This window comes from Copadichromis virginalis, linkage group LG5, assembly GCF_057382275.1.
Source record: "Copadichromis virginalis isolate Kocher_CV1m ecotype Utaka linkage group LG5, C_Virginalis_male_GT1.1, whole genome shotgun sequence".
In the NCBI taxonomy this organism is placed as follows: domain Eukaryota; kingdom Metazoa; phylum Chordata; class Actinopteri; order Cichliformes; family Cichlidae; genus Copadichromis; species Copadichromis virginalis.
The window spans coordinates 14,291,873-14,304,303 of NC_140622.1; the positions used below are offsets into that span (position 1 = coordinate 14,291,873).

Sequence of the window (12,431 nt, forward strand, 5' to 3'; positions counted from 1 at the left end):
TCCACACAGACAATCATAAACACACTCGACTACCACTAAATCAAATTTAACCCGTACACAAACACGATTTGTAATGACGCTGGTTCAGTTTACAATAGTGCTCATTCGCTCGGTCAGCAAGTGGCGGTATCCTCGTACACTGGGGAGTAAACTGCCATTAAACGAAACAGGAGAAGAAGAGAACATCTGCACATGCGCGGTACGGATCGGGGAGTCCTGATCCGTAACTATCTTTTTTTTTTAGTTTTTGTCTACATTATATCGAAATGTTTCATCACTGAAAACATTTTAAAAGATACTTATTATTGTTAACATCTTAACATATATTCCGTAGCTATCGTAAAATGCTTCGAGCGGAAGTAGTAGCCTTTCGCACATGCGTGGTACCGATCAGGTTTCCGGTACGGGTAGTGGTACCCTAATGTGTGTTTGGAAAAGTTTGGAATATAACGAATCCGCTTAACGTTTGCGCTCAAATACGATTTTGAGGCAACTGATTTAATCCGTCGGCTCACACCGTTTTGACCTCCACTTTTCCCAGGAGAGGGTTTGATTTTGTAGTGTTTTACAGTTTTAGGGGACCCGGGTCTGCCGCCGTTCTTTGGCTAACGTTAGCTCGTATCAGCGCTGTCACATGCGTTCAGCTTTCGCATGAGAGTTTAACCGACTCCGGTTTATAGGTCGGTGCCGCAGAGTCTAGGCCGGTTCAGTTTTGACCGTTATCGCTGCACTCTAGCCAAACAAGAGAGTCTTTGAATATGGTGTTTTTCACCTGCAACGCTTGTGGGGAGTCCCTGAAAAAAGCTCAGGTTGATAAACATGTAAATATCTGCCGGGGCTGCCAGGTCCTGTCCTGTATTGACTGTGGAAAAGACTTCTGGTAATTAATGACTGTTTACTGCTAGCCCAGGCTAACAGGCGCTAGATCAGCCTCGGTGCTAACGATTTGTGTGTGTTTGTCTACTAGGGGCGATGACTACAAAACCCACATTAAATGCATCAGTGAAGATCAGAAGTATGGAGGCAAAGGCTACGAGGCGAAAACAAACAAAGGAGATGTGAAACAGCAGCAGTGGATCCAGGTAAGATTCAGGGAAGAAAAAGAAAAACTCTGTAAAGCTTTTGGATCACTTAGGAAAGCCAACTGTTCTGCCTTTATGTCCTTTTACTGAAGAAAGTCCATGAAGCCATGAACAAACCTGGAGTCAGTGCAAAGCTAAGAGATGTCCTCCAGCAAGTCAGTACTTACGATAACGTACCGAGAAAGAAGGCTAAGTTTCAGGTTAGTATTACTTAAAACTGTACAAAGTAATCAGTTTTCACGTTAATGTTGATTCACTGTCACATTTTTCTTTTCCCATCAGAACTGGATGAAAAATAGTCTCAAAATACCAAACCCCAGTCTGCAGGAGGAAGTGTGGAATATACTTGCTGCAGCTGATAACGTAAGTTAGGCTTGTTAGCTCTCATGTTTTTAGTTTTTTCTGTGAATGTGTGCTTATTAAATTTGAATGTTACCAGGAAATGAGTGGAAGCAAACTGCTCCTTTTAACATCAAGTCTGCCATAAAAATAAAGAGTCTAGCATGTTTACAATAGCTGTAGTGATTGTCTTTAACTGCCACTGTCTGACAGGCTTCAGAGCCCCCACAGCCAGCTCAGCAGACAGAGGCTGAAGTCAAAGTACACACTAATGGAAAAGAAGAGCCGAATGGCCACCCAAGTGATGAGGGAGAGAAGAAGAAAAAACTGAACAAACGGGAACGCAAAGAGGCCCGACAGCAGAAGAATGGGAAAGCTACAAAAGGTGCTGAAAATACAGTCGCACAAGAGCTGGAGAAAGAAATGGTGGACAAAAAGAAAAAGGACAGAAAGAGAAAACAGCTCTCTGAAGAACCCAGTGATGATGATAACAGCTATGGCACTGAAAATGAGACATCAAGCAAGAAAACAAAGGGTGAGTCAAGATTTCTGAAGTGCTAGACATTATCTGTTACTGTCATGGTTAAACTGAGTTTAGGTATTCTCTAACACTCAAGCATTGGGGATGTTTACATCAGCAGCTTTGTGAAGTCTGGTCAGATTTATGTTTTTTTTTTTTTTTTTTAAGTGTGTGTGTATTTCAACATTTATTAGATAACTCTGTTATCATCCTTTTCCAGTTGATGAAGAAACTGAGGATGCTGATGATCAAGAGGAGACTGAGGATCGAGCTGCTACTAAAGGTACGGTGGAGCTAGCAATGACTAAGATTGCCCTCCTTTATTAAATGATTAGTCAGTGATTAGGCAGCAGAGGTCAGTGTTGCCTCTTTTGTTCAGAGTGAGAAAGTGACCCTTGGTGATTAGTGTCTGTACTGAAAGCTGATTTCTGTTTCTCATCAGGTAAATTTAACTGGAAGGGGAACATCAAGGCAGTACTGAGAGAGTCACCTGACCAGGAAATGTCAGTGAAAAAACTCAGAAAGAAGGTGAGCCATGAAGTGTTTTCATTGCTATATGAAATGAGGATGTAGTTGTTTATGGTAAATGGCCTGTATTTGTATAGCGCTTTACTAGTCCCTCAGGACCCCAAAGCGCGTTACACATTCAGTCATCCACCCATTCACACACACATTCACACATTATTTGTATATCAAACTCTTAAAGTTTCAAAGATCTATAATCTTTTATTAACACTAAAGTAAAAGCTTGCTCATGTTTTTCAGATTTTGGCTGCCTACTATTCCTACACTGGTGATAGGAATTTTAAGAAGGAGGAAGAAGTGCTAGCACTTTTCAACAACAAGATCAACAAAAATCCAAAGCTTAGAGTTTTGAAAGATAGAGTTAGACTTGTAAAGTAGACTCCTTTTGACATATTGCATAGATTTTTTTTAAATTTCAAAGCCATCATTGTCTTATTGTTGTCTTTTAATACAGTTGACATGATGTTGAAGATAAAATGCTTTTACCACCGATTTAAGTGTCCAGTTCCTGTTTGACTTAAAAATTTTAGTACTGTTTAATGTATGACAATTGTGATAGATGGCTGCTCTGTTACGCATTCCAAGCTCGCGGTAAGGCTGGGAAATGGCACCTTATCTGTGGGATTGGATGTTCGAGTGGGGGAAGGGTAACGGGAGAGGTGCACCTGAGGTGAATTAGACTCTCACACGGGACGAAGTTAATGCACATTCCTCGGCACCCCGAACGGGGCTCACTTGGCCAGGGATACAGAAGCCCCATAGAGGCAAGACGCTTGGTGTCAGCCTCAGGTGAAGTTTTAATGCTGTCTGATTTTGCACGACTAGAATGAGCAGTCTCTTTACCCTGTACGCACACGCAGACACACAGACGCACACACAAACAGGAGGAAATCTGCCCAGCTTTATGAAGCTCAGCTAATCCCAGCAGGTTTAACACTGATGCTCATTCATCACACTGCTTACCTTGTAATTGTATATTACATACTTTGGGCTTTAGTCAAGCTGTAACTGAAGTTTGGTAGTATTAAAATGATGTTTTCTAGTCTACCTGGGCTCAGCTGAACTTAATTCTGTTGATTTAATCCAGACCCCCCAGAATGCTGAAACTACATCTTCACTGCAAAACAAATGCATTCATTCAAGCCTTAATCTGCTGTATATGATTAATAACATGCCGTTGGTATCAAAGTGAAATTATGAAACGTACAGCTCTGTGTAAAATGTTGTTATTTATATTTTACTTACAAAGAGCCAGACTTCCTCAAAAAAATATTTTTTTTAAGTGGTCTTGAGCAATAGTTCTTACAGTTTTAGTTTTTCTTTGGACATTCACTGCATTTCACTTATTTTCAGTCTAGTCTGTATAGCTCTCCATTTTCTTTCACTGATCTATGAATTATTCAAGCGTAGAAAAGCTACCTAACTCAAGGAATTTCCAGATGTTGTGCCTGCACAGGCAGCTTAAAAAACAACCGATTTTTATATTGTGTCTTTGGGGACTTTGTAATCAGCAGGCTGACCAGAAAAACCCAATATAATCCATTCCTGGTTATGTGATCTACAAAATGCAGAAAATAACAAGGTTTCAAAGACAAAATAACATTTTTGCATGAATAAAGTGTTTGCCAAAAAGAAAAGTTGGCATAGATTGATATGGTGTGCGATGTAGCTGAAGGATTTTAATATACTGGAATAGAAAAGAAAATGGCATCTGTTGCAGATGTGAAAACCAGCAAAGACTTGACACAGGAGCGAAAAGATGCATCTGGCCTTGTAGTTTTTGTTGAAGCCTCATCACAAATGGTCACTAAACGGCTCTGTCATGATTTGGAGCTCCATTTCAGCCAGCCTTGTTTGGAGATCGTTTAAAATTATTGGATTTAAGAGCATAGAATAGTACCATCAGATTTTGATCCACCAGGCAGTACAATTTGGAAAATATCTGATTAGAAAAGGTTTAATTTTGCAGCATGAAAATGATCCCAGACACACTGCCAATGCAGTAAAAGCAGACCGGGAAAGAAAAAAACAAAAATCAGTGAAACACTATCAGTCATGGATTGGCCTCTTCAGATAGATTGGGTGGCTCAAGAGTTTTTTTTTTTAAACTTATTTATTTTTGGTTCATAAAATTGTGATATACAGTGGGGCAAAAAAGTTTTTAGTCAGCCACCGATTGTGCAAGTTCCCCCACTTAAAATGATGACAGAGGTCAGTAATTTGCACCAGAGGTACACTTCAACTGTGAGAGACAGAATGTGAAAAAAAAATCCATGAATCCACATGGTAGGATTTGTAAAGAATTTATTCGTAAATTAGGGTGGAAAATAAGTATTTGGTCACCTCAAACAAGGAAAATCTCTGGCTCTCACAGACCTGTAACGTCTTCTGTAAGGCGCTTTTCTGTCCCCCACTCGTTACCTGTATGAATGGCACCTGTTTGAACTCATCATCTGTATAAAAGACACCTGTCCACAGCCTCAAACAGTCAGACTCCAAACTCCGCCATGGCCAAGACCAAAGAGCTTTCGAAGGACACCAGGAAAAGTATTGTAGACCTGCACCAGACTGGGAAGAGTGAATCTACAATAGGCAAGCAGCTTGGTGTGAAAAAAATCAACTGTGGGAGCAATCATCAGAAAATGGAAGACATACAAGACCACTGATAATCTCCCTCGATCTGGGGCTCCACGCAAGATCTCATCCCGTGGGGTCAAAATGATCATGAGAACGGTGAGCAAAGATCCCAGAACCACACGGGGGGACCTGGTGAATGACCTGCAGAGAGCTGGGACCAAAGTAACAAAGGTCACCATCGGTAACACACTACAACGGCAGGGAATCAAATCCCGCAGTGCCAGACGTGTTCCGCTGCTGAAGCCAGTGCATGTCCAGGCCCGTCTGAAGTTTGCCAGAGAGCACATGGATGATACAGCAGAGGATTGGGAGAACGTCATGTGGTCAGATGAAACCAAAGTAGAACTTTTTGGTATCAACTCGTCGTGTTTGGAGGAAGAAGAATACTGAGTTGCATCCCAAGAACACCATACCTACTGTGAAGCATGGGGGTGGAAACATCATGCTATGGGGCTGTTTTTCTGCCAAGGGGACAGGACGACTGATCCGTGTTAAGGACAGAATGAATGGGGCCATGTATCGTGAGATTTTGAGCCAAAACCTCCTTCCATCAGTGAGAACTTTGAAGATGAAACGAGGCTGGGTCTTCCAACATGACAATGATCCAAAACACACCGCCCGGGCAACAAAGGAGTGGCTCCGTAAGAAGCATTTGAAAGTCCTGGAGTGGCCTAGCCAGTCTCCAGACCTCAACCCCATAGAAAATCTGTGGCGGGAGTTGAAAGTCCGTGTTGCTCGGCGACAGCCCCAAAACATCACTGCTCTCGAGAAGATCTGCATGGAGGAATGGGCCAAAATACCAGCTACTGTGTGTGCAAACCTGGTAAAGACCTATAGTAAACGTTTGACCTCTGTTATTGCCAACAAAGGTTATGTTACAAAGTATTGAGTTGTATTTTTGTTATTGACCAAATACTTATTTTCCACCCTGATTCACGAATAAATTCTTTACAAATCCTACCATGTGGATTCATGGATTTTTTTTCTTTTCTTTTTTTTTTCCCCCACATTCTGTCTCTCACAGTTGAAGTGTACCTCTGGTGCAAATTACTGACCTCTGTCATCATTTTAGGTGGGGGAACTTGCACAATCGGTGGCTGACTAAATACTTTTTTGCCCCACTGTAAGTGTCACATCTATACGAAGTTAAGCACTGTTACACAGTTTTATTTCAGTGAGGTATTTTAATAAGAGGAGTCATTTCATTTTCCCTAAAGATGACGAAATGCAGGAGTTGTGCAGTTATGTGATTTAAATAATTAGAATTTTAGCAACATGTCAGTCCAATCGTCATATATTACAAAAATAATAAAAACCTTCCAACAAAAAGCTGGACTCTGGGATTTATAGCTGCTAAACTGGGTGATAGACAAACCATTAAGTATATAAAAAAAAATCTGTCTCAAGTCTCAACAGAAAAAATTTAGGGCTCACAATTACAAGCAACAATAAGAGTAGTGTCAGATTGCTGCCAGAGCTATGTAAATGTATACATTCACATTCAAGATTAGGCTTGGAGTAAAGCCAGCGACTATGTATTCTGCAAATGTTATGAGGGTTGGCATCAGAAGTACCCCATCAGACCACCCTCCCCTTAATCCTCAGTTACACTAGACGTGCATTTCTTTCCAGACCAGTGGTCCAGTTTGGTTGTTGCTCTACCTTTCCAGCTGCTCCTTAATAAAAGACGGGCACAAAATGTTTTTTATAGATATTCTTTTTAAAACGACAGAAAATTTCTGAACGGCCCATTCCTCTTTGCCAAATTCTATTTTTATACGTGTAAAGATATAAGAAAAAACAGTCGTATCTGTCACTTGAGTTAAAAGATTGAAGAGACTGAGAATACTTTAAATTAAGCATTCTATCTTAGAAAGATCCAATTGAATATATACCTGACGTTAACCTTTCAGAAAGTATTCTATGTTTTTACGTTTTACTTCAGCTATTTTATAATCGCTTTAAAGTCAAATGATTAAACATTTAGTTATTCTTATCATTTTATTATAGAATGGGTTTTAAAACTACAACCGTCTCGTTCAAGTGCGTCATAAAAAAGCGACTCAGTGTGTCACAGGAAGTGCCTTCTGATACACAGCTAGCTAACATTTAATGTTCATGTTAAGTTAATGGTAGCGTCAGTAAAATGCTGAACGACAGTGAACTTGCAAACTTACGGAATCGATTTAGAAGAGATGCAGAATTGCTTATGCGACCAGCAGATTCGGGTACCGAAGATGAAAAGAGTAAGGTTTAGAAAATGTATGCTGGCTAACGTTATTAGCCAGTTTGAACTAATATTTCTTCTTCGTCTTCTTCTTCTGAACGAACCATTTACGCTGGAAGCACCGTCACTGTTATCCACAGAGTTAACCCCGGTCTGTGACTTTAAAGGTGTCAAACTGTCACTTGAGTACAAATGGTGGTTGTCTGCCACAGGTACAGCTGCTGACCCGAGCAGAGGTTGATAGAAAAGTAACCTTTCTTTCTTTTTTTTGGTCTTTCTTTAAACCATTTAACGTTTTTCTTTCTTTTCATTACTTCGTCCCGGTGTTGTGGTATTAAGCTACAGGTAATTAAACGCAGACTCCCTCAGCTGTAACACAGCGGCTGGTCATTGTGACTGCAGCCTTTTTATTGTAATGGTGTCTTGTAGGCAGCTTGTACAACCGACACTTGTCCAACTCTGAGGCCTTAGCTGGCAGAAATCCACCAATTCTTGATTGTTTTGACTGTGAGACTGTGAAGAAACTCTGTGTCAGCTCAGCAACATAATACAGGGGACACTCTACCCCTACACAGTTATCAGTCGTGTCTTTGCCAGTGTAAACTGTAAGATAACCGAGATTGAGATTTCTTATGAATGGCTTTGTGTATATGACACCCATACCTGCTTATCATCACTGGGTCTCTATGGCAAGATAATGTATTATAGTACTATGCCAATGTTACATGAAGGATGAACCATTAGGCTTAACTTTGATTAAGATGTACAGCAGCTACTTATCTAGGGCGTCAAGTTCATAGTGAACTCTTTGTATAGTGGAGTAGCACGCTAAGCCACTTCAGCAGCCAACAACAATCTCTGATACGTTTAATCAACCATTAAATTATAGAGATTAATAGCCCTCTGAGAGGGAAGATTGTCTGAAGGAAACCTATCAGTTTTGCCTCAGAAGCTGCTTAAACGTTAAAGGCTGGAATTTGTACAACAGAGATTTGTCGTATGCCTTCTGATGAGACAAATCTTAGATTTGATTTATGTCATCTGGTGCTATAACTTCAGTTTTCTTTGAGTAATGCAGGGTGTTTAATATAATAACTTTACTTAGCATCTAATTTATAGTAAAACATCGTAACAGTGTACGGTCTGTTCTTCTGAGGTGTCCTGTAATTAAGTATGCTCTTAAAAAGGGCTTGAGTTAATGCAAATAATTTTTGTGCTTTTGTGTTTGTTTGTTTTTGTTTTTTTTTTTATCTTTCAGGTCAAGAGGAAAAAGAGGTCAAACCACTCCCTCGCATCAATAAACACTCTGTTTTCTGGATTGTGGCTTCGGTAGTTGTGACATACTACGTGGACTTCCTCCGACACATCATGGAAAATGATGATATAAAAAGGTGAATGTGCTTTGTTGCTCACTCATTCCGCGTTATACTATTATTAAAATTTCTCAGATAATCACAGTAAACATTGTTTTTTTTAAAGTGTTTGCTGTAGTTCTTTCTGAATATCATCAACATCAGTATATTTCATTGCATTTTGTGGAAAATGCATAATTTGTGATGATACTCAACATGAGTTCTATTAGCTAAGCAGGTTACTGTCCGCTTAGTTGTTGCATTTTGCCTGGACTATAGAACAGTACTGCTGTTTGGTTCACTAGCTGGTGCATGTGCACACAGACATTAGCTTGTATATTTTCTGCTGTTAATGTCTTTACTGTAGCTTATCTCATATAGAGTGACTGTTCTCTACTCTGCACTCTAATGATGCAGTGATAAGGAGATGCAGATTAGCACAATACCCTTGTATAAAAAGAGTCTTTCTTTTCTTTTCTTTTCTGGGGTGCACCAATTCCACCAAATGCCATACTCAGATACTTTTGTAACTTAATCATAGCTAGATGCTGATAACTGCAATAACAGAAAACATCCCACAATAAGAAGTGACGGATTATCTTCTTAAAGGCGTCACCTCCTCTGTGCACATTGTTTTTTTTAATATATTTCACATAATTTTTGTCAAATCAGTATTTCAGTTTAAAATTTTTTTTTATATTACTTACATAATTGTAGTGTTGGTGTTATAAAGGAATACCTTTTTTAACATTACATTTTCTTTCTTTATTTTTTAACTGTATCACCAAGCACTACTTTGTCGTTATGAAAGGTGCTTGAAAATCAAAACCCAAGAGGTGTTTTTTTTGTTTTTGTTTTTTTTTTCTTCTCTTTCAATGACATTGTGATTATATGATACTCGTGCGAATGTTTTCATGATGCAGCATGTTCTCTGTTTGAATAGACTAGCTTTAGATGTTGACACTGATCCTCATTTTAACCTGTTTTGCCAGTTGGTGGTTCAGCGTTGGTCTGTTACTCCTGGGGATCTGCTTGTCTCTGGCCACATTTTGCATTGTGTACTTGGAGTGGTACAAAGGCATCCAGCACTATGACCAAGAGTACCCTGCCATTCCTCCAATCACCACTGCAGCATTTATCGCTGCATCATGCAGGTAAAACGGGACATATCCTGCGTAATTACAAGTTAACTCCAAAGCATTGTTTTCACACAAAAAATGCAGCCATAGGTTTATATGCCAACAACATGTATAGCAAAGGCTATAGTACTTTTCTTCTTTAAATGTTTTTGCATAAACAATTTTATATTCTTTTGGGTATATAGTAAGAGATAATGGTAGGCAACTGACTGTCCAGTAAGATTTAAATGTTACTGTGGCATGTACTGTAATCAAAGTGGATCTTAATCTGTAGGGAATGAAAGCTGCTAAAGCTAGCCTCTATTGACTCAAACTGATCTAAAAGTATGTGTGTAATGTTATGAACAGTAAAAAGTGCCTAGCATTTCAGCACAATTTAAAATATGTAATAATTGACTTGTTTAATGGCAGCCATTTTGATAGCAGGTTAAAAACAAATATTGGTATTTAATCAAGGCTATTTGTGAAAGTGGAATGGAGCAGGTTTAGACATTTTCTTGCAGGTGTTTGTGTGTATACTACTGTGCAAAAAAGATGTTGAACCAACCCTCATTTCTTTATAATTTTCTAGGGAAATTGAAAGTAGGGGCAGCAAATTATTTTCTTTATATATTGTCTTGCATATTTGCAATATGCAATGCAGTATATAAGGCAAAAATAGAGTTTGTACAGTTCTCAAAAGCTGGAAAATCTATATCGTGTGTATATATGGTAATATCAATATGGTATAATGAATTTGTATAACCATTTTTATTTTTTAACACTGTCTGAACTCCCTTAGGCAAATCTTCTTACCATTTATTTAAGTAGTCTTCAGGAATAGTTCTCCAGGCTTCTTGAAGGACATTTAAAGCTCTTCTTTGGATGTTGGCTGACTTTTGTTCCATTCTCTGGCAAAATGATCCCACACTGCTTCAATAATGTTGAGATCTGGGCACTGGGGAGGCCAATCTATGACTGAAAGTTGGGCTGTGCGATATGATGAATTATATTAGAGGATGATATCGAAACGCTTATTGTTTCATATTTATACTCTATCACAAAACACAGTATTAACTGAAATATTCTTTCATTGGCACCACACAAGAACCAGCCAAAAAAAATTTAGGAGCTCGTTATATGATTTTGTGCACTGGTCAAAACATTCGATTCCAGGTACATAACTCCCAGCCGAAAACACTTCACCACGAGTCGATTTGCCTGTTTTATATTACGAGTGTCGGGTAAGTATTGGAGGAAATCAGCAACGTAGCATACTACGCTGGAACAACAGATATGTGGGTGAGCCGAACAACACATCCTTGTAAGAGTTTAATGGTGCACTGCATCCGAAACCGAACACTCTGCAGTCAGTGTCTGCAGAGGTTAGTTTCTTGACAACCATACAGGGACAGTAATGATAGCTGGAGGGCTCAGGGAAGCGCTTTCATGAGTGCAACGGGTCATCTAGTTTGTGTCAATACGCCATGTGGTTAACGCCATGTGAGGGTCATATTTGTTTCACTTTTGATTTAATTTAAATGTAACAAGAAATATTACTTCTGTTTATATAATCAACACATATAATCACAAAATCTACAGAAAATGTACTATATTGTGATATGTGTCATTATTGGGATAACAGATGGGTTATATCAGGAGATTTTTGGTCATATCGCACAACACTAACTGATAATGTTGCACTTTTGGTTTCTCTATCCAGTTAAGTTTTTACTTCATTGGCAGTGTGTTTGGGATCATTGTTATGCTGAAAAATAAAGCTGTCAGTCATCTTTCAGTTCATATTGCATGGTGGATCAAAATCTGCCAGTGTTTTTCTGCATTCATAATTCCATCATTTTCGACACAATTTCCAGCACCATTGGCTGAAATGTAGCCTCAAACCATGCCAGAGCCTCACCGAGTTTTACAAATGGCTGTAGGTACTCATTTTTATACCTCTTCTGACCATGAAAGTGATGATTTGAACAAGAAATTTGAAATTTGGATTAATCGTTCCATAAGACCTCCTACCACATATTTCATTTCAGTTCATGTCTAATTTGGGATAAATCAGCTTTTTTTTTTTTCTCTCTCTCTATTTTTCTTCCTTGAGAATGCCTTCCTGACAGCTAGGGCCAGTGAAGGAAGTAGAAATAAATTGTGTGTTTTTTGTGACAGGCTGCTTTTGTTTTGTTTTTTTCTTTAAGTTGTCTGTTATATGTAGACACAACACTGGGTCATCCCTTGACTTGGGTGCTTTTTTATGCTTCAATGATTCATAGGTCAGTGTTAAGTGGACAAGAAACAACAAAAACAAAATCCTTTGAAAATGGACAGGTACAAGGACTGGACTAATAGTTGAGTGAAAAAGCAGCTAATGTCCAAAGAAAAGCTTTGAAAGGCCTTCAGAGAACCTTGAGAACTATTGATCAAGAGCCCCAAAAAGTTGATTCATCCAAGTGACTTCTTTAGTCTCAGGTGACTGCAGGTTTCGCCATCCTTTTAAACAGTACATTTGCACAATAACTGAAACTAGCACCACTGACGAACAATGGGCGTGAGGTCACTTTCTTGATCATTAATATCCAAATTTTCATCACCACTAATCAACAACCATTGATCAAAGCC

General features: G+C 39.0%; 2 protein-coding genes across 4 annotated transcripts in view; both read left to right on the forward strand.

Annotated features, from left to right (window-relative positions):
• The first annotated feature begins 215 nt into the window (after positions 1 to 215).
• Positions 216 to 2,958, forward strand: lyar (Ly1 antibody reactive homolog (mouse)). Its single transcript, XM_085456073.1, has 8 exons — positions 216 to 880; positions 968 to 1,082; positions 1,175 to 1,282; positions 1,365 to 1,445; positions 1,635 to 1,956; positions 2,162 to 2,224; positions 2,384 to 2,469; positions 2,707 to 2,958. Exons 1-8 carry the CDS (start codon positions 759 to 761, stop codon positions 2,842 to 2,844), a joined length of 1,035 nt encoding a protein of 344 aa, XP_085312199.1. The 5' UTR covers positions 216 to 758; the 3' UTR covers positions 2,845 to 2,958.
• A 4,209-nt stretch (positions 2,959 to 7,167) lies between these two features.
• tmem128 (transmembrane protein 128) overlaps positions 7,168 to 12,431 on the forward strand; it is a 14,176-nt gene continuing 8,912 nt past the window's right edge. For all 3 annotated transcript variants that reach the window (XM_085456076.1, XM_085456074.1, XM_085456075.1), the window contains exons 1-3: positions 7,168 to 7,349; positions 8,589 to 8,721; positions 9,675 to 9,836. In XM_085456076.1, the coding sequence (XP_085312202.1) occupies positions 7,250 to 7,349; positions 8,589 to 8,721; positions 9,675 to 9,836 (395 nt within the window). In that variant the 5' untranslated portion in view covers positions 7,168 to 7,249. The remainder of the gene's footprint in view (positions 7,350 to 8,588; positions 8,722 to 9,674; positions 9,837 to 12,431) is intronic.